This window comes from Ursus arctos, unplaced genomic scaffold, assembly GCF_023065955.2.
Source record: "Ursus arctos isolate Adak ecotype North America unplaced genomic scaffold, UrsArc2.0 scaffold_11, whole genome shotgun sequence".
NCBI classification, from domain to species: Eukaryota; Metazoa; Chordata; class Mammalia; order Carnivora; family Ursidae; genus Ursus; species Ursus arctos.
This window is the reverse complement of record NW_026622775.1, coordinates 21,350,655-21,376,724: the sequence shown is the minus strand read 5'-3', so window position 1 is coordinate 21,376,724 and position 26,070 is coordinate 21,350,655. Positions and strand designations below refer to the sequence as shown.

Below are 26,070 nucleotides of genomic sequence, written 5' to 3'. Positions count from 1 at the left end.
GGCCAAGATCCTACAAAAATTATAAATTAGGGACAGTAACACCACCCTGTTGTGACTCATAATCTACAAGAGAATGCAGACTATAAACCCCTAGCAGCTTTGCTGTGCCCAACACAAAGGAAGTTTCATCCTAATTTCTGCCTGTGGTGGTTAAATAAAGATTTGCTTCAGGCTGGGAAAACACAATCAGAAATTACAACTAGGGTCTAGGCCCAGTTCTGCCAATGCTTACTGTTGTAATCTTAGACCTACCTCCTTTGTGGAACGCAGAGACCTCTTCTTTGTCCTAGTGTTACAGAATTCTGTGATCAAAAGACAGCATTTAATGAAACTACCCTTTGAAAAATTATTTTTGAAGGATCTTAAAGTCTTCCTGTCATTCAGGAATAACACTTCTTGCCTCAGAAGGCTCACTGGTCAATATGCTGGAGAATCAAGGCCTTGTTCCTACTCACAGTCTACCATTTACTAAATGCCTACTGCATGCTTTAGGAGAGGTTTATGAACTTGCTTGAAATATCACAATAACCCCAGTAAAGACAGTGGGATGTAATCCTTTTTTACAGATGGGAAAATGGAGGCTTATGCAGGGTGGGTGACTTGGCAAAGGTCACATGGCTGATAAGCTGCCGTTCAGCCTTTAAACCCAGGTCTCCCTGACCCTGCAGTCTAAGCTGCTTAGACTCAACAACAGCTTACTTTCAGATCAAAAATTGTATTCTGGAAAGAACTCCAGGTGGAGAATACTAAAAATTGAACCATTATCGTTTTCCAGGGTCTCACCATCAGAGGTGAGCCGGGCAGCAGCCGAGTGAATCTGTGCTCTTCCACGATCTTTCTGTCCCCTATAGTTCTCCTGCCTAAACCATGAGACAGTCGACATACATACACCAATTCAGGACCACTATGTCACATACATCTTTAAATACTTAGCAAAATCAGATTTCAAAAGACACTGAAAAATGTATTGCAAAATGTACAGCATTTATTCACATACAGACAAAAAGGCACAAATTCTACTAAATAGTTCAACAAAAAAATACAGCTGTCCTCAACTAGTTTTATAAATACTTTCAAAAAGGGGGTAGAAATAAATACAGGATTGGGCCATGTAATATAAAATAGTCATCTCTACATATACTTTGTTTAATTTCTGATTTTTTTAACTCTTCATGCACCTTTTTTTTCCCAATTTTAGCTGAATGGACACCAAGCTAGGCACATAGTGAAAAATCCTCTGTACAAGGTTACAAATGTAATGACAAGTTTGTCCATTTCAAAATAATTAAGATTTGTACACAACACATAGAACCCTTCATTTTGTGTTTATAACCTAACAAATGACATTCCAGGCAACTTTACAAAAGTTTAACTAGCCTACATTTTGACATAATACATTGATCATAATCAAAGATATTTCTTGGTCAGGATGCACAAGGAAAGATAAAGCTTCAAAGAAAAGAAACGAAAAGCAGAGCGAATGGCTCATACTAAGAGAGTGCAAGTGGGTGGGGTGGGTGGGTGCTGCGTATGGCCGCCTCATACAGAGTTCCCAGCAGGACGTGAACTAACTTACAAAGCTATCATTACACTGTCAGAGAAACCGTGCTCTATACCATTTGCATTTCAAAGCAGGAATAAAAAGTGTGGGCTTTTTATTTTTGTGTTTTGTTTTTGTGTGGGTTTTTATTTTTTTGTTGTTTTGTTTTTTTTTGGTTCAGCATAACTTGGAACGTTTGAAAGCTTTTCAACCTAAATGTGGGGAAAAAACAGGTAAGGCATTATTTTTGCACAAAACTAGCATTCCTAAATAGTGCAAATGAATCTGGTACCTCTTAAAATGGTGAGAGGTCATATACTTACTAAAATTTAGATTTTCTTTCTATGGCTTGACATTACCCCTCTATATATTCTACTCTCACCCAGAGCTGTTGCTATGGTCAAAAGGTAACTGTAAAAAGTGTCCACCTTCTTCTGTATCCAGCAAAAAGTTTTTTGCTCATATGCAAAAAAAATCTGATTTTTAAATTATGCTATGAGTGAATGTACAACTTGGATTCATTAAGAAACTCCTAATATCTGTAGCAACAGCTTATCTGGACAGCAGTCTTTCAAAATGAGCCCCATAGCTCAAAAATAGTCAATCTAAAAACCTGGGTCATTCTTTCCCCTCCCCTGAATTAGCTACTAAAATGTACTCGAAAAGTTAAGACTTGGTTTGAAAATGTCATACATACAATGGGGATGCATCAGATCTACTATTTGATCATCCGATAAAACTTGCATAGCAAGATGGAATTCAATAAGCCTTTTTTGCTGTTGACAATCACCTGGAAGACTTGAAAGGTAACTACAGAACTCAAAGCATCACTCATTAAGTATCAGAATGTCCCTGCCACATGGAAACAGATGTATAAATGAATCAGGAATCTGAATACTGATATTAACAAACTAAGGATAATTTAGGGGAAGTTGGGCTTGTTCCAAGTGCCCATAATTCTAAATCTCATTACTATTTAAACTTTCCTTCTCTTAAGTTTGATTCACAACTACACTGAATTCCAAAGAAAATTAACAGGACCTTAACACTATCCACTGTCTTAATACATACGCACTGCAGTGAGTGCAAAAACAGAACATTGTACTTAAATTTAATGCTAAATTCATTATTGCTGATAACTTACTAGTTATTGCCATTTGCAATCAGAAAGTCCAAGTTACGAATTGGAGCTTCAGGAAATCTATCACACTTCAGTCTCTTTACCGTATAACCTTGGTCAATGGTAAGAGGTTATCGCAACTTATTGCCTTTCTGTTGTTTTTAAAATATAACCTATTTTGCTTTTTTTTTTTTTTCTTTTCCTTTTTCTTAAGGAATCCGTTCATGTTGGAAGCCCAGATTCCCCAACATATGCACTAGTGGTTGGCTCTGGAAAGTATGTCACCAGAGTCTGGAAGTTCATCGCTTGAACTTGAATAGCCATTAGTATTGTTGGAAGCCAGATGGCCAGGTATTGCCAAAGGCCAGGGAGATCCCAAGCTGGCCCAAAAGGCAGTGGTTAGGGAAGAGGAAGGTCAAGTGGACTGGTAAAAATGGGTCAAGAGGACTGGTAAAAAACTGCCCTTTCTCACAAAACTTTCTATAATGGCTTCACTCTCCACCAGTTCCATACCCAGCACACACTCAAGTGCTTCAGGCCATGGGACCTCGCTACCCTCAATCCGCAAGCTGCAGCAGCTCCACCCTGCCCCTTCCAGTACTGACCTTTTGTTTAAATTCTCTCTTCCCCATCTGCTGTTCTAATTTACACATGAATTCCCTAGAGTTACTGAAGCTTCGGGAGCTGCTGCCTGTAACTACAATGCAACACAAACAGCCTTGTGGGCCAAGTATAAATATAACTTCAACATCTGCCACAGTCCTAGAAAGTAAGTTCATGGGCTATTAAATGGTACGTGAGGGTTTCTCAAGAACTGCATCTGATTCCGCATATTCAGGTAACCAAGAGTTTGTGCTTTGGGAAGAATACAGAGGGCAATACAAACTCGGGAGGCTTCCGTAAGCCTTGCCCTCTTTAAAGACTTATTTCATTCATTCTTATTGTAGTGTTTAATTCAGCCTCTAGTCTTAGTGTCTGACGGTTACGATCTGTCTACTCTTGTGTTTCCTCAACAAGTTGCAGATAACACACTTCTCACAACAATGATTTATAAATGACTCTGAAAAAAAAATTCACTCTGACTTGCAAGTCAATGTGTTTGTGTAGCTCAGGAGTGACGGGGCTCCGCCGTCCCCGCGTCAGAGCTCCGGTGCAGCAACTCCCCGACAAGCCCGCAGCGCTCCCACACCATCGCAGCTTCATCAAGAGGCCAGAATGCTTCTCCTGATGATGTCTGTCCTCCGGCTGATGGTGCTGCTGGCGTGTATGCATTTCTTTTCCGCTGCCTCACTCTCTGAGTCACTCATCTCTACGTCAGGGACATACCCGTCATTCTCATTGTCAGATTTTAATTTGTTTTTTGCCCTCTCCTTGGCTGGAACTCGGCCTAAGCCCAGATAGGGGTAGTCTGAGTGCTGGTGGCAGGCCCCCTCGTGGGCCTCTCCCTGCTGCTGCCGTTCCCCCTTCTTTGGAATCCGGAATCCTCCCCAGTTTTTCACTGGGCTGGCAGGCGTTGTAGGCACTTTGACTGCAGTCTGGTTATAGTTTACTTTGATGAGGGAGCCGTTGCACTTGGGCACCATCTCCTTCCTCGTGCCAGGTGCTGACTGCCCCACTCCCGGGGAGGCGGCAGCTCTGGTGTTGTCCAGGTGCCTCTGGGACACGTCTGTGGACCTGAGAGGCTTGTGACTCTGTTTACAAGGTCTGTCCTTTAAGTCTCCCTTACTGAGATCACAATGAAAACGATGGTCTCTTCTGTCCCCATGGTCTGGCGTCACCACCCCATTTTTCTGTTGTGCTGATATGAGACGTGCTTCTGCAAAGGTCTTTTCAAAACTCAAAAAGCTCTCTGGGACCACCATCCCCTCCCTTCTCGCACACAGGTCCGGCTGCTTCAGCAGGGTTTTGCTTCCGCTCCCAGTGCTGTTCTGCAGTGGATCTCGCTTATGGGGCTTTTTCAGCGAATGAACCAAGGAAGTACCCATTTGCTTCCTGAAGAACGCAGAATGCCACTTCAAGTCCTCTATCTTGGGAGCATCAGGGCCCACAGAAGGGCTGTTAAACAAAAGCATGTTTTCCAGTGAGGAGGAGGAGGAGGAAGAAGAAGGCACACCTATGAACATATAACCACAAAGAAAGCAAAATTACAGAAGATCCAAAAAAATAAAATTCTAGATCTTTAGCATGGCCCTATTAATGCAAACTCCCCACCGAACTGTACAACATGCAACCTCCCAGTTTATAAAAATTTATACAGAAATATTACCTGCCTTGAGAATCTGCATTCAACCTGCAGACTCAATTTAATCTGCTGTAGTTTCTAAAATAGCTGAAGCTCACAAAAGTTTTCATGAAACATCTTTCCAAGAAAAACATTTTCCTTCAAACACAATTAAGCGATCTGACTTTCAAAGAGGAATCCATGCAGAATCCACCTGGTCAGGCACTGCCTCTACCCCTGCACCTGGCTGGCACCTGCCTCCCCGACAAGACTGAGAGCACCACAAGGGCAGCAACTGGGGCTTTAAAGTTTCCTTCTCTTGATTTTCGGCTCAGGTCATGACCTCTGGGTGGTGGGATCGAGCCCTGCGTCAGGCTTGGAGTCCATCAGGCTTGGAGTCCGCTTGAGATTCTCTCTGCCTCTGCCCCTCCCTCCTGCGTGCTCTCTTGCACTCACTCTCTCAAATAAATAAATGAAAATCTTTAGAGTTTCCTTCTCCAAAGTAAATATACCCTCACGGGGCTATGATGAGGATAAATAACTGAAGTGCATGAAATGAGAAAGGAAGGTGTTTAAAATCATTTTTTTAGGGGCGCCTGGGTGGCTCAGTCGTTAAGCGTCTGCCTTCGGCTCAGGGATCGAGCCCCACGTCAGGCTCCTCCGCTGGGAGCCTGCTTCTTCCTCTCCCACTCCCCCTGCCTGTGTTCCCTCTCTCGCTGGCTGTCTCTCTGTCAAATAAATAAACAAAATCTTTTAAAAAAATCGGTTTTTTTAAAGATTTTTATTTATTTGACAGTGAGAGAGGGAACACAAACAAGGAGAGTGGGAGAAGCAGGCTTCCCGCCGAACAGGGAGCCTGATGCGGGGCTCTATCCCAGGACCCTGGGAACATGACCTGAGCCGAAGGCACAGGCTTTAACAGCTGAGCCACCCAGGCGCCCCTAAAATCATTCTTGACACATAGCAAATGCCTTTTTTTTTTTTTTTTAAGATTTTATTTATTTATGTGACAGAGAGACAGCCAGCGAGAGAGGGAACACAGCAGGGGGAGTGGGAGAGGAAGAAGCAGGCTCATAGCGGAGGAGCCTGATGTGGGACTCGATCCCGGAACGCCGGGATCACGCCCTGAGCCGAAGGCAGACGCTTAACGACTGCGCTACCCAGGCGCCCCAGCAAATGCCTTTTAAAATCTTCACTATTATATACAAAGCCTATTTGTGGAATTAAACTGAATTGTCATCCAACGTGAGGAGGGTAAGTTAAAATGGTGTTTTGCAAACATTTTTGTTGCACATCGCAATAACTAGATTTCACAATGTAACCCAGTAAGAGCTCACATTTCACGAAATCACATTAGCCTTCTCCATCTGATGTGGCGCTGACATGTCACTCGCCTTCGGTGCTGGTGGTGACCCACGGAATTCGTCTCACCACCAACTAAGGAATCATAACTCTCAGTGTGAAAAACAGTGACTTCAATAACACACTGGAGTTTATCACAAGGACCACTTTCTGCAAGAGCCCCCGGGGCATCTATAAAGAGCTGTTTTCATGTTCTGTCTCCCGTAAGGTATAAGCCGCCAGGAAAACAAGGCTCTGCCAGGCAGAAGCCCGGACAAGCCCTCGCTGCTCCACAGACGCGGACACCGCATGTGAACAGAACGGAGCGAGCAGCTCCGAACACAAAAGTGCTGTGGGCGCCACGGGGGAGGGAGTTCTACAATCTGCTGGGCCCGAGATGCCTGCTTCCTCAAGGATCAAACCTTAGGGTCAACCTTCAGGCCACACTTCTACTTTCCTCAGTCACCTACTGTGGGAAAACAAAGGTAAGAGGCACTATTTTCTAAAGCCCAATTTCCATCTACCTGGGATCCATGTCTCTGGAAAGCCTCGGACTCACGATCCAGAAGCACTGTCCCCACTGAGGACACGCTCATCCAGCAGAACGGCCCTGCCCATTCTCAGCTTTACACACACACACGTCTAAACCACGGGCCCTGACTGACACGCGTAGGTCGTGGCCATCTCCTCCTCACCTGGAACCATCTATCTTACAAGACAGGAGTTCCACTTGGGACATGAGTGAGAACACAACTGAAAGTCTAAAACTGGAAAAAAGGGGGGGGAAAAGGCATCCTAAAGGGTTTCCATTTTATCCCCTGTGGCATCCTGTAGAAAGATTGATGTTGCTTTCAACCCATCACACTTGGTATGGTTCGTATCTCAGAAGGGAGGGAGGGTTTGTTTACCTTTGCCGGAACAGCAGTAGGATTTCATTACAGCTGTGTTACGCAAAACACTTCTAACCTGGTTAAGAATCTCAATCACTTACCCAAGTAAAAACCTCAGCCGTGAAATGCAAAAAAGCTGCCTGCAATATCCATGAAAAATGACTCTTAAGTGAAATCAGATGAAAATGGTCTTTACAGCTTATTTTTATAGGTAATCACTCATTACATAACAACTTAAGAGTCACAGAAAGCCCTCCAATGGCACAACTCGGTGGGGACAGCCTGCATTAACGATCCCACTCAAGGGCAGCGCTGGCCGCTCGGCCTCTGCTGGCCGGAGGCTGGGCAATCTGCAGCTGAGGGCCCTCCCTGCGCGCTGCTTACAGGAGGCCGCAAAGGCGAGGAATAACAGGTCCCGTTTATTTGCATTCAAGTAGGACTAAGAATGAAAGTTCACTTGAAGCAATCGGAATCAAACTGCTTTCACTTGTGAAACCTACTTACAAAAACTTTAAATTTTGTAACTGTAAACTCTAGCTAATGATACATCTGGAAAATAGCTCTTCTCAGGAAGAAAATATCTAGAATAACATTAGTAAGTTAATGCCATTAGTATTAACTATGTAACACCTCAAGAATATAATTCGAAACTCCCTAAGCTTGTTTCTCTTTGTTGAGCTGACCAATTTACGTCTAGTTCCATACATCTGCTTAGTTTTAGGTAAACCAGAATTTGGGTTTCAATACAATAGATTATAACCACTTCTTTGTTGTTTCTATGTGTCAGTCATCTACAGAGACAAAAAGCCACAGAAGAAGGAAAAGTCAGCCTTCTGTGGCCGCACAAGGCAGGCACTGCCCATGCTGCCGCTCAGGCCCAGGGACAGGGCAGGGCCGCAGAGACTGGCTCCCGAAGACCCAAGACCTGGCCGATCCACTCAGTGGATCTCCTTCCCTGAGAGCCTCACGACACCTGCTCCGCAGAGTTCACACTCCCAGAACGTCAGTGCTCAGAGACCCGTGAGAGGCTGCGATTCTGAACCTAGCCCCTCTTACAGATCGAGAGTCTCAGAGAGGTTCAAGGACTTGCCCTACTGTGCAGCCCACCTCCAACCTCCAAGTAACGGATGTGCTCTCCAGAACAGAAGAAGTATGTATCTTCGTTTCCTTTTTCACTCTGCCTAGCCCAAAGCAATGTAAATAAGAGAAGGCACTAAATAAACACTTGGGGCTGAATCTCAAAAATATCCAAACTTCCACCTACACCAAAAGGTCCACTGTGAATGTTATCTCAACATGGATGTGTGCCCTAAGTACACGGTCTTAACACATCTTCTTTACCATATGTTACAGGTAGATCCAAAGACTAGATAATGTGTAAGTCTTCATAGTTGTCCCCATGACACTTCACATTTATCAAGTACTTTGCAACACACTATAGAAGTTGCTGTTTCATTCCAGTCTTACAAGAGCTCCCAGTAGGAAGCCTGAGATACCATCCTCTTGTTACTCAGGAGGAAATGGGGGAGCCTCCAAAAACTTGGGCTTGCATGTGTTTGGCCTAGAAGTAGTGGATTCAGGATTCGACCCCTATCTGAGGTCAAATTCAAAGCCCTTTTCCCTATACCGTGATGCTTCAGATGCCCAAAGATTTTCTTTGAATAGGAAAGTCTGTGCTTCTCAGATTCTCCTATAGCACACATAAAAGAAAATTAAAGAAACTATTTTTTTTTCCTTCCCAGAACGCGAAGGCTTACAAACCCCTGCACTATTGTTTGACCTACAAGAGCTTAATGCATACCTGAAACTCTTTCTTGCTCCAAGAGCTTAGTGTAAAGATTGAATATCTGTTCCTGGACTTTGCACACAGACCGCTTAATCTTTTCCCTGCGGGTCACCATGTAAGTGAGGTTCCGAACCTAGAACGTAGAGAATAAAGACGCTAAGTAAGCAACACATCATAATGTACTTTGGTGTTTTTTCTTTACCTGGGAAACGTATCCTATTAGGGCCGTGAGTGACATCTGAAATCGAGGCACTTCAACATTTTATCCAATCCCTAAACTACTCTTGGGCTGCTAACTAGGATTCCATATACACCCTTCCATGTAGGCAGCAGCCACACGGAAGAGAGATGGCAGGGGACCTCAAACAAAAGCCCTGCCCTCTCTACCACACCCGGCCTGAGGCTCATCCAGCAGAGAAGACCACTGGGGTCCAAGTCCAGACGTGCCACCGCTTGCCACAGGACTCTGCTCACCACCCCTCAGCAGTCTCTCCCCATGAATTCTATGATCGAAGGCTTTAGAGCAGTTCAGAAGCCACTTTATCAAGCATCTCCTGAGGATGGAATTAGGGAAGCACAGGGTCAAGGGCCATCAGAGGAGCACCCCTCCCCCCGACCCCGCCAAAAATTATCCCTGCACCGAGCCCATTAGAAGACGAGATGGGCACCAAGAATTCAAGTAAACTTCTTTGTCAACTGGACAGTATCTGAAATGTCTGGAGCTCACAGGTTAGCTCATGTGTTCCTCTAGAATGTAAAGCCAGGAAAAGTCCTCCTCGCTCTGCCATTGACATGCTGTCAACATTTCAAGTCCCAACCCCCTGTATCATCACTCGACCAACTGCCACTGCCCTCTTCCACATTCATTTGTTAAGTAACTAAAAAGACCCAAGTGCTAAGAGCTCCACTTTGCGTCTGCCTGCAGCCACTGGGGATCACGCGTATCCGCCCACTAACCAATACTAATTGACGCCTAAATCTGTTCCCCATTTTTGAAGCCACCTGTGATCAGTCAGTACAAAAACAAAATAGTCAATAAATGCCCTTAAATTCTCAGTCCTCAAACCTACTGGGAAACCTGACTAGATTGCACGCGCCTGAAAACACAAATGTCAAATGCAACACACTGGAGCTACAATTACACCTCTTCGGGAAGATGAAGACCAGACGCCCCGAGCAGCTCAGCGGCGGGAGTACAGGGCCTCCGTCCCAGGCCTGACGACTCTCCCCTAGAACCCCCGTCTTCCTGAGGCGTGGGCAGCCCCTTTCCCTGCCACCCTGACTGATCAAGTAGAAGGGTCACCGACCTTCTCCATCAGGACAGATGGCAACAAGCCACACACACACGGGACTCTGCCCTTTGGCTTCCGTGCAGGCCCCTCCCCTAAGGTTTCCAGTGCTTTCTGGACCCTAACCGTTCTGGCCGTCCTTCTTCCCCGAGTTGTGTCCGGGGCTGCCTTGTTTGCAAGAGGACAGGAGGCATGAGGAGGAACAGGCTGGCTGGCTTGCACGTCGGCATCATGCTGGAGTTTCCCGGCCTAAGGCGGGAGCTCCGAGTAGGGCTTCTGCCGACCTTCCCAACTCACGGACTACTTAGGACCTTCCGAACAGCTCTTCTCGATGTACAGACGTGTGTGTGCGCGCACACGTGTGTAATCTTAGAATTAAAAGAATTGAGAAGAAAATCACTCTCCTTGTCTCAGAGTAAATACTATTTTGGTGTAATTCACTCTGGCTAGAGCCTGTTGTGACAGCCTCCGAGCCCCAGGCCAGGAAGTGGATGTCCTTTATAAAAATCCTGACCAATCTGGGGATGGAAGTGGCTCACAGGCTATTGTCTTTGGTAAGTATTGTCCCACCGGGGTGGGGTGGGGGGATTAAGCGTGGAAGCTCAGAAAGGGGAAGAGGGAAGGCCTAGACCTGTATCACAGAGTAAAAACTTTGGGCCAACGGTTTTTACATCAAGGAATCTGACTTCTGGAAAGAGGAAACAGAAACAAATTCTGACATCCTAAGAGCAGATGAGGGGACTGTATTCAAGTCAGATGTACAGCCAAGATACTCCCATCTCTCTGACTTGAAAGTATCCACGAAAACAGAAAACAGGGAAACCAGGGCACCTGAACTTTGCCTATTAAATTTAATTCTGATAGCTTCAACCACTATCCCCAGAAAAGGCTTCCACCCTGGTTGCTACGTGGGCAAATTCCACTGCTATTCCCCATGAGCTCTGATGAGAAACCCCCAAAAGCTAAGGCCAGGGTGGATTTTCATTGGGACAAATCAACCCCTGAATAACCCAGGCCTGGCTGACCACATTTAGACTAGTGAGCGCCCTAAACCTTCCCTCCTTTATGCACAAAACACTCCTCACAGGACAACTTCCACCAGCAGCCCCTGCTGTGACTGGAGGCTCGACCTGAAAACATGCCCCACTCGGCCCTTCCTGTGCGCCACTCAACCAATCGTCCTCCCCTGCTTCATCCCAGCTGCTAGCAAGGAGTTAACCAAAAAAATCAGTTCATGGGTGCACTCCCACACCACGCTAAACCAGAGTCAGGCTTTCCCCAAAAGCAGTGATTCTCAAACAGAAACATGTGGGGACCCTAAAACACAGAATGCTGGCCACTCCCCGCCCCCCCCCCCGCTCCCAGTTTCTTGAGTCAGAGGTGGGGTCCAAAACTTGGCATTTCTGTTAAGTTTCCAGGTAATGTTGCTGCTAGCTGGGGCCCATGCTCTTAAAACCACAGCTCTCACGAATCCAAGAACGGTCTCAAGGGGTTTTCCTGAATCCCAAACACTGCTCGCACACTAAAGCTCGACATGCCTTTTGTTCAGGGACAACTGTAGCCTCTATCAGATTCTCAGTGGTGATCATTCCACTGAGTGTTGAGTAGGACAGTCTCCCAAGAGTCGGCCCCTTTGGATGAGCTAACCACAAGTGCAGAGGGGGCAGGACTGAGAAAGTTCTCATTTGCTGAACTGATGTTTACTGCATCTTTTAAAAGACAACGTCTAGGGGAAAGGAATCCCACCAGAGTGAAGTGGCAGCCTCGGGAACTTGACCATGGACCACACATCAGCAATTGTGTCTTCTTAAAGATGGGGGTTCCCAAACCCTCGTAAAATGCACTCCTGCCACCTAACTTTACCATCCAGAACTGTACCCAGTGTGGAATGCCCCGAGGTGTGTATTTGCAAGAAAGAGCTATTAACATTATCGTTCATCAGTTGTTCGCATTTCTAACGAAGGCTACTCATTTGTCAGTTTGGGATTGACCACAGCCTTGATTATAGTCCCATGTATTCACGGCTTCTGCGTACCTGCTATGAACTACTACTGTGTGAATTAGCAGAACTCTAACTTAATTGAAAAACAAAGTAATTTGTGATTTGTTCCGGTCACCCCTGCCCTGATGAACCTTCGGCCTGATATACTTATTGTCTATAATTACAAAGCGCTGTGCAGCTGTCAGGGGCACAGCAAAGATTTCCATTTTTTTTAAAGCCTCCACCATCATGGGCATCATGGCAAATTCTGGAAGACTCATTTTTCATTATAATAAGCCCATTTTAAACTGACACTAAATTCCCCTAAAACTCTCTTTTAATAAAGTAAATGTAAGTAACACCACACACACACACAAATCCTGATTTATTCCCTGTTTCTCGTACATCATTGGTATCATTCTACTTAAAACCAACAGTGATGACGCCAAAAAATGTTTAGAATTTCATTATAAGTGCGTGTTAATCTGAGTAACTGAAGTACAGAAAAGAGTTAGTACACCACAAGCATTTTCTACACTTTTATTCTGTGGTGATGGTGACACAAACACAGTCCAAACATTTAGACTTGTCGTCCTCCCTCCTGAGGACTATCTGACTGCACAGCTCATGCACCCCGAGTACAGCGGTCGTCAGGCTGGGGTAACGGCTTCTCACCAGGATTCCAGTTTATCCTCCCAATCCCTTTCTCCTCTCTTAACAAAAATGCCACACATACATGTGGTGGAGGCGAGGTCTTCTTTACACTCACCACCAGGGGGGGCACGGCAGCACAAGAGCCTCACTAACCCCCGCCCCGCTCGCGCCTGCCTCTGCTGCTGGGCCTCCGCCTGAAGCTGGAATCTGAACCCGGTCAAGGAGGGGGTGTCACAGCAAGCTGGCCCTCAGGCACCCGGTCTCACACTAAAAGGATCTCTAATGAACACTTAATACTTCCGCTCCTATGCCATCTTTAGCAGGGCCATGCAGGTCTCTGTGAGATCTGGATCTTCCTGCTTAATACTCCTCCGATTTATCCCTATTCTTTGCCTACGCTCTCATTTCAAATCATCTATGTGTCAGATCCTCTCCCAGGCAGGTGAATCACTCCCTGCTAATAAGTGAGGTGCTTGGGGGCGATGCGTTAACTGTTTCAGGCCACTTGGGTGCCTTTCAGTGCAGGATGCTTCAGGCCAGAGCGCTTGGGTCCCAGCTCCTGTGCACTAATGAATTTAATCATAGCTGCCAGTCAGGGGAGGTGGCGCAAAAGGCGCTCTAAGACGCATCCCCAATTAGCAACCTCAGTCAGAAACTACCTACAGGGAACAGGAGGCCCTGGGGGGGAAGACAGCCCACTCCTAATTATGCCTGTCGCAGGAAGGGAGGTCCAGGCTGGGGCTCCAAAGGTAGTGGAGAGTTGGGGAGGCACAAAGCAGCCAGGAGTTGAAGGAAGTGCCATCAGCCGAGGCTCCAGGCAGCCAACAGCCACTACATTCACAATCCAGTAGCGTGATCAAGTGGCGTACTGAGCACTACTCGGGGTTCCTCAGGTCAGGCGGCCCTATGCGCCAGCTAGCCCACCTGGCCCCGCACAGACACGCCACACCACCGCACACGGCACAGGGGCACACGAGCACACACGCACAGGATATATACACTGCCTCAGTGATGACTTAGCACCTCACTGCCCGGGAGACCTTCCTGGGAACAAATACACGTGTGTGTGCAAGTTCACGCACACACATCGGCACCCACTGCCTGCTCTGCTCCGGGACGGTACCGGAATGTCCCTGTGAATTAGCCAAGAAATGAAGGTGGGCCAGAGAGGCAGTGCTTAGCTCTCCTTGATGAGCCCGTCACCAGCACGCCGTGTTTCCCCACGTTTGAACAAGAGATCTTCCCACTTCTACCTGCCCCCACCATGAATCAAATCCACCTGGTCTTTCTAACTCCGTCTGCAAACAATTCTGAGCCAACCCCTTGGTCATTTTCCTGGGGCTCAGTTCCCTCTAGTACTGGAATGAAGGGGGGAGGGGGACACACCCCATTTGATCTTACAGAAGAACAAGGATTAGTGGGAAAGTGTTTTAAAAATAAATCACAGAGAAACTCCCCACTCTGTGGCAGTCTTACATATATGTACAGTGAGTTTACCAGCCTGTAAATATATTTAACCGACACAACCTCATGCTGCAGTGTGTACAAGGGTCTGGGAGTAAAGGAACTGGCTACCATTCCTTGCTCTGGGCAAGCAGCCGCCTCTTTGCAATCTTCTTTTCTAAGTCACTACAAGGTGTCAGTGTCAATCATTACCCTCTCCAGGTCCTGCCGCAGATGAGTGAACAGCTGCAGCCTCCTAAACAAGACATCCTGCTCCCGCTTCGCTAGATTGTCCTCTTCGTCTTTCTTTGGAGTGATCAAGGGCTTGTTGAAGTTGACCTTCCTCTTCAACTTCCAGTACTGGTACAGGAAATCCACAACTTCCTCGGGCAGCCGCAGGGCCCTGGCAACATCCAGCAGGTTGACGAAGGTGTAGAACTCATCTTCCAGCTGTTGCAGCTTCTGCTTGCGGACACTCACCCGGTGGGCCTCCTCTTGATTCTGCTCAAGGCTGGCAAAAGGCTCCAGCGGATTCCGAGGGGAACACTCAGAAGCCCCATTCTCCTGCGTGGCCCCCTCACCGAGGCTCTCCTCGGGTTTTCTATGTGAGCTGTGCTTCGGGCAGTACGACTTGAACTTGACTTCATCGTTCTCCGCCAAGATGGTCTTCATCTCCAGGCCCCGGTCGAAAGCACAGGTCACATGGAAGGCCGTGCGGCAATTCTTTACAGAGCACTGGAAAGAACACAGAGAATGAGAGAAAAGACAGCTATGAAGCGACAGTGTCGCTGAAGGCCCTCTTCACATACAGGCGCAGGAAGAGTGGCACTTCACGCACGTACCAGGAGAGGGCGCTCTACCTGGGTGAACCCTGCTGCATCTAGTCTGAAAGGAGGTAAGGCTTGGGATTTAAGGGAACTCTTCCGATGAAAGGTTTCATAAACCAAACCATCACTCTCTTAGAAAGTAACTGCATCCGAAATGCCTCCTAAAACAGACACAATTACACAAATGGCACATGCAGACAAAGGTGGTCTGGCGCACAGATTATCCCAGAAAGAACAAGTGCTCAATATGCAGAGTAAACTCTTGAGGAATTAATTGGTTTTCCTAGATTTGAACTCTTTTAAAAGTGCTTACATAGGGGCACCTGGGTGGTTCAGTCGGTTAAGCATCCGCCTTCGGCCCAGGTCATGATCCCAGGGTCCTGGGATCAAGCCCCCTGTTGGGCTCCCTGCTCAGTGGGGAACCTGCTTCTGCCTGCTGCTCCCCCTGCTTGTGCACGCTCACTCTCTCTCTCTGACAAATACATAAAATCTTTTAAAAAATAAATAAATAAAATAAAAGTGCTTATATAAAAAGTTTGAAAAAGAATCTCTTCAGGAAGAATAACTACAAGTCAGAGTTTTTCAAGGAACGTGAATCCTCACGCTTACTTCCAGCCAGGAAGAGCCCAACACGAGTGGGAAAATAAATTGTACATTTCCAAGCAGCCAAGGGCTGCTCAAGTCTGAGGAGAGTGAATAAAAAACTCCTGGAAGAGTAGGGAAGAACAGGAAAAAGGAGAATCCAGCACAGGAAGAGGGATGGGAAAAGGTCTCCTCACCAGTGAAGCAGCTCCACCAGACACAGAAGCTTCGGGGGCCAGCGGAGGCCCAGCGTCACTCGGGACTGACTGCAGAGTGGAAGCCCAACTGTGAAGGACCCGCTTCCTGTGGGTCACAGGGACGTCAACCCAGAGACCAGGCACCACCTGGCTGTGCCTTCCGCCTCACTGAACACCTTCCCTCTCACTGCCTGATCGGGGCGACATCTAGAGCCCTGATGTAGGTGGCAAGCCAGAAGGCTAGCAGGAGAAAAGCCATTAACTTCTCCCCATCTGATCTTGCTGGGCAAATCCCTGGAAGGAGATTCCTTGCGGTGACTGAAGCCAGTCCCTTAAAAGCAACACTGTATTTGTGCGAGGCAAGTGATCCCCAGGCACACCAGGACTGCAGAGAGGAGCAGAACCCGGTGGCCCCAGGCCAGCTGAAAGCTTAATTAAACTTACTCAACAGACCCTGAATCCCATAACCACAAATGGCAGAGGCTGGAGTTGGGGCTTTTTCCCCTAATCATTTCAGTACTGAAGAGGTGACTCACTGCCAGCCGTGATTTCTTCCATTTTTATAAAGTCTCTTATACCCAGAAGTACAGAAAATCCAGCTCCCTGCACCAATCCCATTACAAACACTTAAGGCATACGAACTCACATAAATCTGTAATTTTACCTATAAATAACCTCAATTCCAAATGTGTGAAATCAGCTTTAGTGGCAGGCAGAACACACACACACACACACACACACAACCTGGCCACTATCATTAAAAGACAAAGTGCTCCTCCCTTTTAGCACCTGGCCGAGTGGGAAGTAAAAGTAGGAACAGATGACTGAGACGCTATCTGGGTTTGGCTTAAACTACACCTAGCCCAAACGCTCCAACGTTAAAGAGGAATGAGCTGCAGCAGAGTATTTATACAGGACTTTGTAAAAGCGCCAAACGGCCTTCCTCTGGGTTTTCCTATTCAGGTTGACTCAGCAAACAGATGTTACAGAAACATAAACCAGAGCCTTCACAGCTGCAGACATTTCAGAGAGGAATTCTTTAATAAAATCAATCTATTCTGTGAAGATATGAAAAATCATCAACCTCAGCTGGCCTCTTAGAGTCCTTCAGATTAATGTTCTGGGAAAAAGAGGTCCATGGCAACAAAAAAAGTCATTTTACCCTTCTCTCTTCAAAAGAAAAACAAAAGATCCCATTCGCCCACCTCTCACAAACATCAGTTCGGGACCAGGACTGGTGTACTCGGAAAAAGGGCATACATTCTATCCAGAGAACATCAGGTAACATGGAAGAAATAGCTTCCATTTCCCTCAGTCCCCCTCAGCTTGTGTCCTGCAAGTGCTCACATGGGTAGGTCTACGAAGAAACGCACTCGCAGGGCTCTAATGCTTGTTTTCAATTCTGAGGCTTTTAAAAAATTTTCTCTTCCATTCTTTCCCAAGGCCAGAGGGTTCTGCCATGTTTTAGTTTTAAACTGATTCTATTCAGATGCAAAACCCTGCACTATTTTCAATGTCCACAGCCAAATCCCACCAGCTATCTCATGCCTCACCCTCTGAATGTTACATTTTGGATTCTCGAACTCCAGTGGAGGTGATAATGAAGAAAGTAGAAATACCAGGCTTAAAAAATGAAAAAACTTAAAAACCTCCGGTCAGTGGATAACTTTACTGAAAGAAGCATTTATTAGCCAAAATACAAAATGATTTTGCCCAATGAGGTCATTTCCTTAAAACCTAAGCCTGGCAGTTCGTATCTGTGCTGATCTGCTGTGTTTTCTGCATCAAGAGAAGCCACTCCAAAACAGTGCCTCTGCTCTTAGAATGTGTTGTGGAGGCCAAGGACCAGCCTGTGGCCCTGAGCTGGGACCCCCAGAGAAAGAGCTGGACTCGACCTTTATGGCCAATGTCCACCACAAACAGCATCTTGAAGACCTTGGTGAATGAAACAGCATCCCGGTCATATTAAGTCATGACTCTATATGCAAGTAAGGTGAGGCCCAGAAATTAACCTCCGGAGCAGAGTTTTAGAAAACCTGAAAAACCAGGGCGCCTGGGTGGCTCAGTCATTAAACATCTGCCTTCGGCTCCAGCTCAGGGGTGATCCCAGAGTCCAGGGATCGAGCCCCGCATCGGGCCCCTCTGCTGGGAGCCTGCTTCTTCCTCTCCCACTCCCCCACTTGTGTTCCCTCTCTCGCTGGCTCTCTCTCTGGCAAATAAATAAATAAAATCTTAAAAAAAAAAAAAAGAAAAGAAAAGAAAACCTGAAAAACCAGCAGGTCATTTACATTCCCTCCAGAATTCTATCTACCTAATGATTTTCCGTATCAGTGTGTGTATGAACACAGAAAACGCAGAGTTTTTACACAGCAGCTCCCTCCCATCCGTCCCACACCTGCGGGGCCATGACGAATCAGATATCCAACCTGGATTCAGATAACAACACTTGGTGCAGCACCTCGCGGGTGTCCCTCTACCCAGCTGGTACTCCAAGGACTCTATTCTCCCAAACACAAAAGTATCAGCACACCGAGCTGATTTCCAGCAGCGCACAGCTAAGGTCTCACACACCCTGCGAGCGCACCGAAACCAGCAGTGTCGGGAGGCAGCCACAGAGGCGGCTCCGCCACCGGCCCTGTAGTGCAGGTGGGAGGGTGGCCAACGCTCTAGTGCCAAGACCGGTTCTTCCCGGAGGGTGTCTGCCTGTGGAAAGAGCCACAGTGCCGGGCTTGGGGCGGAAAGGCAGACACCAGAGACAAACTGGAGCTGCCGTATAGCTCAGGTGGAGGTGCTCTGTGACTGTCACAGCTGGGCTTCGGCTTACGCCGGATACAATCCACCCGCTAAAGGCGTTTGCACTGGGCTCAAATCATTCCTCAGCAGCCGCAGAAGAGCCAGAGAACCTTGATTCTAGACCCATCCCCAAATCCTCTGACAGTTCACAGAGCCCTCCCTCCTCCAGCCCCAAAACAGAGAAGGATAATGATACCATTATGACTAAGTGGATTACCTGTATGGAGGCCCCAAACTTCTCATTGCAGAGGCTACACACCAGCGCCCACCGACTGCTGGGGATGTGAGACACCTTCGTGATGGGTTCCATTTTCTCGGGGCTGCCAATGCTCACCTAGAGGCCCAAGGAACAGCAAGTCAGGATGGCAGAAGCCATCAGACAAGCAAGAGCTGAGCATGGATAGCAGAAACATTTTCCTACAGACGTCCTACCAGCCGGTGTCCAGGGGCATGCACGCACTCTCCTAGGGCAGGAAAACCCTACTATCAAGCATCTGGACAGTGCAGGGACCGCTTCTGGGCCAGCAGCAGTAGAAAACCCCAGAGTCCAGTCCCCAGGCACCATACCCTCCAGGCATCGGAGGTGGGGGTGGGGGGCCTGTTTATAAAAACACTCAGATAAACCAGCAACGGTCACTTCTCACCTGAGTGTCTGACAGCAAAGATCGGTCTGTATCAGGACAATGTAATCTATTAGACCTCCGACCCGCAATGAAGTGGTCAAGACTGAAAAGCCTTCTTAAATATATTTAAATAGTTTGTGAACAATGAAGTAAATATATACTAATTTTAGTATCTCCCTCAGTGAAGAAAACGCTTCTCTTCAGTCAGAAAACATTACTACATTCAAAGTGGAAAATTACCAAGATAAATAAGGTATCCTGTCTGCATTCAGCCTGGATCACTGAACTGCATCCCCGTTAATACCAAACCATGAGATTCGGTGCTACCAAGTCTCCAATCCAAATCATTTCCAGATAATTTTCCTCAGGAGGAAAAATGTACCAAAATCACACACCCAAAAAAATGCTGAAATTTGAATCACAAATGATAGTCTCACAGTGAGCCATGCAAATTAAATTAGTCAAGGTCTGGGACTTGAAATAAATTAGACCAGACCTGAAATTAAAAAGGTTGAGGCTAAGTTAGAATTTTAATAAAAATCACAAAAATGTGACCTAAAGCAGTGGCTCTTTAACCATCCTAGTGCTGCATGGCTGGCTCACCAGGCCAAGGGACTTAGGGCTGATCCCTGGGGAAGGCCAGAGCAGCACCCAGGCCAGAGGGAGGCCACAGCTGTGAGTGCCGCAGGCCACTCCTGGGAGCGCGTGTCAGCAGTGGGAGGGTTAGCTGGGCCACAGTCCTGAGAGTCCAACTCACTGCTGCTTCCACTTAACATTCCCACAAATTTATATACCACGTCAAGATGACAGTACGCCTCAGATTCAGTTTAAGAGGGGGGGGAAGACAGCAATTAAAAGGTGTCTTTTTACTCATCGGCTACAATACCCTGTATTTATGAGCGGCTCCCCACCCCCACCCCTACCCCCACCCCCAGCTAAAAGCCCGCAGTACCTCCTGAGCTAAGCTACCATTAAGAACCACACCTACCTCAGGGATCCACAGAGCACAGCTGACATGGACCCATTTGGTGCCACTGCGGGTAGGCTTCATTGCTCCGCCTTTCTTGGGACACAGCAAACACTTTGGCTGAACCCCCAGGGCACACGTCCGGCATAGCCAACTGCCCTCTGGGACCTTGAGGATTCCATAACAGGCCTGTGAAGCCACAGCACATCCCCCAAAGAAAACAGAGAAAGAAGAAACATTTATTTTTCCCCATGTATCTATCCATTTAAAAAGCACCTAGAAAGATTTTAACAGGACAGAACAGAGGTACTGCCACGTCCGCATAGCTGGAGACCCTCTCCCTTCAGCCAAAAGGCCAGGCAGCCTCACAGGAGCAGCCGGCAGGTATCTGAGATCTTCGGGGATAAACACATACTGATCTACTAGAAAGTGGCCCTGAAACTCCCGGAGGACAAAAAGGTTTACAGAAAATCTGCTTTGCTATACTGCTAACAGGCACCTATCTACGCTAAGTTTCTAAATATTGGGCAGTAAATTCTCAAAACCCTCCACGAGGCTAAGTGGGGGAACCTTTTCCTTCTCTGATTTACTAACGTGGGTGGGACACAAAGTGAGGGAAACCGCTCCAAGCAGTTGGGTCTCTGAAAGCTGTTTAATGAGATGGCCTCTGAAATAACGTGAACTAAGGAGAGTCTGCAATCCCACAGCGAAACAGAATCCCCTCACTAGACCCCACCACTCTCCCCAGTGAACACAACAGCACAGAAAAATGAGACCTTGTAGACAGAGAGAATTTGGTCTCTTCAGCCGATATTTGAAACAAAGCCTGGTTTGCACAAGATGGCAAAATTACACAAGCCAACACAAAACTGCTGAAATCAAGGATTCTACCACTAAAGTCATTAAGACGGTTCAAAAAAAGAAAAGGCAACTGTTAAACAGTGAAGAAACAAAACCTGGATGGCACCAGGAGCACACTCAGAACCTCTAAAAACACCAAAGTGTTCAGAACCGTACCCTTAAATGAACCAGAAGTCAGGAAGTCGAGAGACACAGTAACACGGCTCCAGTCCTCCAGACAGGAAAAACACAGCCACTCTGCCATCTGAATAGCCAGGACGCAGAAAGGAAACCACAAGCATGAAGAGAGGAGCAGAGTTAAGTAACACCAAGACTGGAGCTTAGGAGCCCGAGGTCGGTGCCGTGAGTAAGCCACTGTCAACACAGACTTACTGGAAAAAAAATTTTTAATAGCGCTATTAAGGTTTCAAATACTAAAAAGAGAAAGTCACATTTGAAGAGAGAACTTTTTTTCCTACGCTAAATTAAAAGATTAAGTACAAATACAGGATGCCTTCCAGAGAAGCCTTCAAGAACCTCCCAACAGGAAGGCGAAGTAAACGCGAGGGCAAAGTGGCAAAGTGGCACAGCAGGCTGCTCACAGGGGTGGCTGACGGGTCAGGGTCCCAAGTCCCAGTTCCAATGCTGCTACTAAACCACAGGGGGACGTCAGTGAACCCATTTATAACACAGAGGGTTCAACCAGTTTTCAAGCAGAATCCTTGTTCTCAAACAAAATTCTCAGGGAGAAAAAAATAAGTAAAATGGCATAAAAAATACCCAAGAGGGGAACACCAGCAACAAAATGGCAACACTGGTAGTCACAGTGATCTTGACACAACAAAACCACCTGAGAATTCTGTTAACCCAGGAAACTTCCCAGATAATCTGAAAATCTAGAGCCAAAAGGTGGCCTGTAACATGACTAAAGCAGGAGACTGTGGCCTCATGTCTCCTTGTCAGGACGAGCTGACACAAGGCCACCGGTGGTGACATCTTCAAGCAGAGGCGAAGCCCAAGAGGAAGACACATTTGAAGGACTACGATCAGCAAGAACTTCATAGAACAAACTTGATTCTTCTTTCTGAGAGGTCACCCAAAGAATATTCCATAGGAATAGTTACTTCAGGAATAGTTAAGAGTCCTTACTCTTCCTTAACATCACAGTTTAAAAACGAATACATTAGCAAATGTTATGGGTTGAACTGAGTCCCAAATAGATACGAAGTTATCCTAACCCCAATCCCTCAGAATGTGGCCTTATTTGGAAACAGGGTCATTACAGACATAATCAGTTAAGATGGTGTCATACTGGAGTTACGGTGGGTCCCTAAACCCATTATGATGCATGTCCTTAGAAGAAGGTGGCCATGTGTGAAAACACAGACACACGAGGACACCATGTGACAACAAAGGCAGAGACTAGAACTGTGCAGCTGCAAACCAAAGAACACAACAACTGTTAGCAAACCACCAGAAGACAGAGGCAAGGAAGGATTCCCCTATAAGTTTCTGAGGGAGCATGGCCCCACCAACACACCTTGATTTCATACTTCTAGTCTTTAGACTTACAAAATAATACCCCATTTGTGGTATTTCGTTATGGCAGCCTAACTAATACAGCAAACTAACCACCTGTTAAAAATTGCCCTCCACCCCCCCCGCCCCGTGTTAATATCTAAACTCAGGAGTGAGAGACAGGACAGAGGGGCTCATATATTCCTTTGAAGTAAACCTTACTTCTATGGATAGGAATAAAAACATTATCCGAGGGAAGATGATTTCCACAGAGGGTCCTATTCTTCCCGTTGTAAGAAGTCGTAGGAAATACTGCAAACACTGTAAGAACCTATCAGGAACAAAAAGATGTCGCCCATAGAGCACACTTCTTTAACTCACTTAGGACAGCAGGAAAATAGACCCCATCCGGAGGAAGACCTCTGGCCTCCCTGGTGGTAGCTGAGCTCACACCAGGCGGCTCCTTTCTTTCTGGGCCTTACTGCCCACATACCTGGTGCACACAGATGTTGCATTTGTCACAGAACACCATCTCATTGCCGTCCTCACCGTCAGGTGACTGGCAGACATCACAGACAACATCTTCATCATATTCAATCCCCAAGCCTTCTTCAGTCTCTATAGCATGATTCATATTGTCATAGCATCGCTGTTCGAATTCCTCCAGGACCCTTTCCATGGTGTATTCATCTAATTCAGGCATTCCTAAAGGAAAAATGCCACAAAAAACATTTTAATAAAACCATATTAATAAATATTACAGTAAGACATTATTAGTATATTTATATTTACAATGTATAAATAATCTTATAAATAAATCCCTCCTGAGTGTCCCAAACATTTTCTACTGAATGCCTCTCAGACTGATCCAAGGAAGGATCTCCAAATTAAAGGCAGAAAGAATCTTGCATGCAACAGTTTGTTACTTATGGTCAGACACTGAAGATGTAGTGTTGTTAAGTGGAAAAGCAAAAGATAAATCCCAAAAGGGTTTAAGGATATTAAATACACGTGTTGTTGGACTGTCATTTCATTGTAATATTATACGTAACAACTAACGTGTAAGTGACTTCAAAACCATGACCACATGGGACACCTGGCTGGCTCAATCAAGCCTCTGCCTTAGACTCAGGTCATGATCCCAGGACCCTGGGATCCGGCCCCGTGTCGGGCCCCCTGCTCAGTGTGGAGTCTGCTTCTCCCTCTCCCTCTCTCAAATAAATAAATAAAATCTTTAAAAAAATAAAATAAAAGGGGGGGCACCTGGGTGGCTCAGTCAGTTAAGCATCTGCCTTCGGCTCAGGTCATGATCCCCGGGTCCTGGGATTGAGACCTAAGTCAGGCTCCCTGCTCAGCAGACACTCAGAGAGAGTCTCCCTCTTTCTCTCTCTCAAATAAATAAAATCTTCTAAATAAATAAATATTTTTTAAAAACACCACGACCATGTATTATGGTTTGAGTGTCTTCTGAAAAACATTCCTTTCTTGCTGCTTAAAATGTTGCTCTGAGAACAGATTTCACTGTGAGCACACAAATGTTTTTAACTGGTTTATCCCTCCTCACCCTCTGAATTTACAAAGTTGAGATGCATAGTTAATCAGACACATGAAAGACGGAAACACAAGGAATGTCTGAAGCAAAGGGAACAGCTCATTGTGAATCAAATAAAATGCATTCTTATGCAAGAATGATTAAAAATAAATTTCAAATGGTTATCGTGGTTACAGTAGTGGTGAGATAAGACTTTTCTTTTCTTCCATTTGTGGATATATTCCAAACGTCCTACAACGAAAATACTCATGCAGAAAGAAAAAACGGGTTATAAAAATATTCTAACAAAACATGTAAGTGGTAAGAAACAATAGAAAGGTCATTAGAGCCAACTTTTATGCACTCTGATAAATATAAAACCATCAAATTAACACTTCAAGTTTTTAAAAATTTGGAGAACACATCAGAACTGACACCGTGATAAGCTCTAAGCACATATTCAAAAAAGCCACCTATCCATCTCTCACACTCTATTTACTGATAAGATACTGTACTGCCCAGCCAGGCACTTACATCTCAATTCCTCCTACCAGTTCTGAAACCAACACTGGCTTTGAAAATACAATCCTATGCCCTATAAGTAACTTCTACCATTACAAAGACCAATAAAAACAAAAACATCTTAAAAAGCATATGTTCAATTTACGTTAGACAACCGCATACCTGTCTTGCCAAGGTATTCCTCACTACCTTTCAACCTGGTGAGTGAGCCCAGTACTCGTTACTTACACCACCCGCAGAGGCCTCGGCATCTTTGGCTGTACCCTCTGCCGTAGACAGGACACCCAGCCAGTCAGGTGCGTGATGCGGGTCTTTACACAGCTGCTACAAAGCAGAACTTTATAATCTTTGAAGTTAGAACGAAACGGTATTCAGTTCCAGGACAGCTCTGAAAACTTAGGAACAGACTGTGTAAAACAATCTCCTGGCTTGCTAACATCCTGGCCATTAATACCGAAAAGCAGGGACCAGGAGGAAGGCACTGTACTTCGTCAAAATACGTGAGTGATCAAACAAGGAGAAAGTCACACCTTGCCGGCTCCGTCGGCTCTACTGCTCCCACGCGATGGGCCGGGGAGCAGCGAGGCAGCGCAAGTGTCTGCTGTCTGTCAGGCCCTGTGCTAGGCTCAAGGACTGATACACACCACCAGCCGTCTGTGTCCCTCGGGGCTGTGACATCCACCACCAAGCACTGTGTAAATACTTACTGTGTGCCAAACTGCCAACAGACCTCTCTGCACCTCTCCCCCACCCAGGGCCCACAGCGCAAATTCTAATTCATCCTCACAGTCCCTCCAAACCGAGCCCAGACTTGACCTCCGCGCTCCTGCCCATCACAGCCCCGCACGCAGCACTTAGCCGTCAGAGGTGGCCATGTGAGAGGAAACCGACGTGCCATCCTGGTCCTGACACCGGAGGCGCAAGTAAAATGAGGTACAGAAGCACGAGAGGTAGATGCACACAGCAAAGAACTTACAGAAAACAGACCACGATGGGCAAAATGCTCAGCCAAGCGGGGGTTTCACAGAAAGAAAGCAGGGCAGAGGGGAACCGGTAAAAGGGAAAAGCACTCCAGGTTCGGAGCAGGACTTAAGGAGAATCACAGAGGTAAAAATACAAGAGGTGTATTAGAAAACGGGGAGCTTGGCCGACGTGTGGAGTTTGCTGTGAGAAACAACAGGCCACAGCTGAAGAAAGGATCTGAATCGCACTGCAGGAAAACACTACCAGAGCAGGAATCTGTGTAGACCAGATCCTCCTGTCATCCTGGGGAAGTCACTTCACTTCTCTGGCCTTCGGTTCCCTTGAGGTAAGTGAGGCAGGTAGATCAGGGCAGAGGTGGGGAACACTGCCTCCCATGCCCATGGAAACCATCCTTCCTCAATCCCACCACTCTCTCTACAAA

At 46.5% G+C, this 26,070-nt stretch overlaps 1 protein-coding gene across 10 annotated transcripts in view; it reads right to left on the bottom strand.

Annotated features, from left to right (window-relative positions):
* Positions 1–963: 963 nt before the first annotated feature.
* JADE1 (jade family PHD finger 1) overlaps positions 964–26,070 on the bottom strand; it is a 506,990-nt gene continuing 481,883 nt past the window's right edge. For 9 of the 10 annotated variants that reach the window (XM_057310064.1, XM_048212307.2, XM_048212310.2 and 6 more), the window contains 6 exons: positions 23,106–23,317; positions 20,276–20,443; positions 18,882–18,998; positions 14,479–15,000; positions 8,914–9,031; positions 964–4,773 (listed from right to left, as the gene is read on the bottom strand). In XM_057310064.1, the coding sequence (XP_057166047.1) occupies positions 3,863–4,773; positions 8,914–9,031; positions 14,479–15,000; positions 18,882–18,998; positions 20,276–20,443; positions 23,106–23,317 (2,048 nt within the window). In that variant the 3' untranslated portion in view covers positions 964–3,862. Of the gene's footprint in view, positions 4,774–8,913; positions 9,032–12,694; positions 15,001–18,881; positions 18,999–20,275; positions 20,444–23,105; positions 23,318–26,070 lie in introns of those variants that run through there. The other variant, XM_048212311.2, reaches the window with a different exon arrangement.